Source organism: Penaeus monodon, chromosome 34, assembly GCF_015228065.2.
Source record: "Penaeus monodon isolate SGIC_2016 chromosome 34, NSTDA_Pmon_1, whole genome shotgun sequence".
Lineage (NCBI taxonomy): Eukaryota > Metazoa > Arthropoda > Malacostraca > Decapoda > Penaeidae > Penaeus > Penaeus monodon.
The window spans coordinates 34,249,265-34,249,628 of NC_051419.1; the positions used below are offsets into that span (position 1 = coordinate 34,249,265).

Sequence of the window (364 nt, forward strand, 5' to 3'; positions counted from 1 at the left end):
AATAGACTATGATATACGAAATCACACACAAAAAAATATAAAAATCTGTTCTCAATACCTTTCCACACAGGGCTTTGTCACTGAAGAATGCACGTGCAAGAATTCCATAAAGCAATCTATATGCCATCTTGACAGCCACGACTGGGCCCATGACTGTTAAGGTCGCCCAACCTGTCAAAAAATTAATAAAAATAATAATATACAAGCTGGATTAAGTTATCAGGAATGTATAAATGTTTTGCTAATCATCCTGTATCTTGAAGAACAAATTCCAGCAACTGTTCTTCTCAGATTACACCTTTTTTCCCCACACCATCCACATTACAAATATCCAAGTTAGAACAGTTGTGCATGAAAGACAAAG

The 364-nt window shown here is 35.7% G+C and overlaps 1 protein-coding gene across 1 annotated transcript in view; it reads right to left on the reverse strand.

Annotated features, from left to right (window-relative positions):
* The window catches only part of LOC119594767 (dehydrogenase/reductase SDR family protein 7-like), a gene marked incomplete at its 5' end in the record, with an annotated part of 10,645 nt that overhangs the window by 5,727 nt on the left and 4,554 nt on the right, over positions 1-364 (reverse strand). The window contains 1 exon segment of the mRNA XM_037943859.1: positions 59-171. Within this exon segment, the coding sequence (XP_037799787.1) occupies positions 59-171 (113 nt within the window).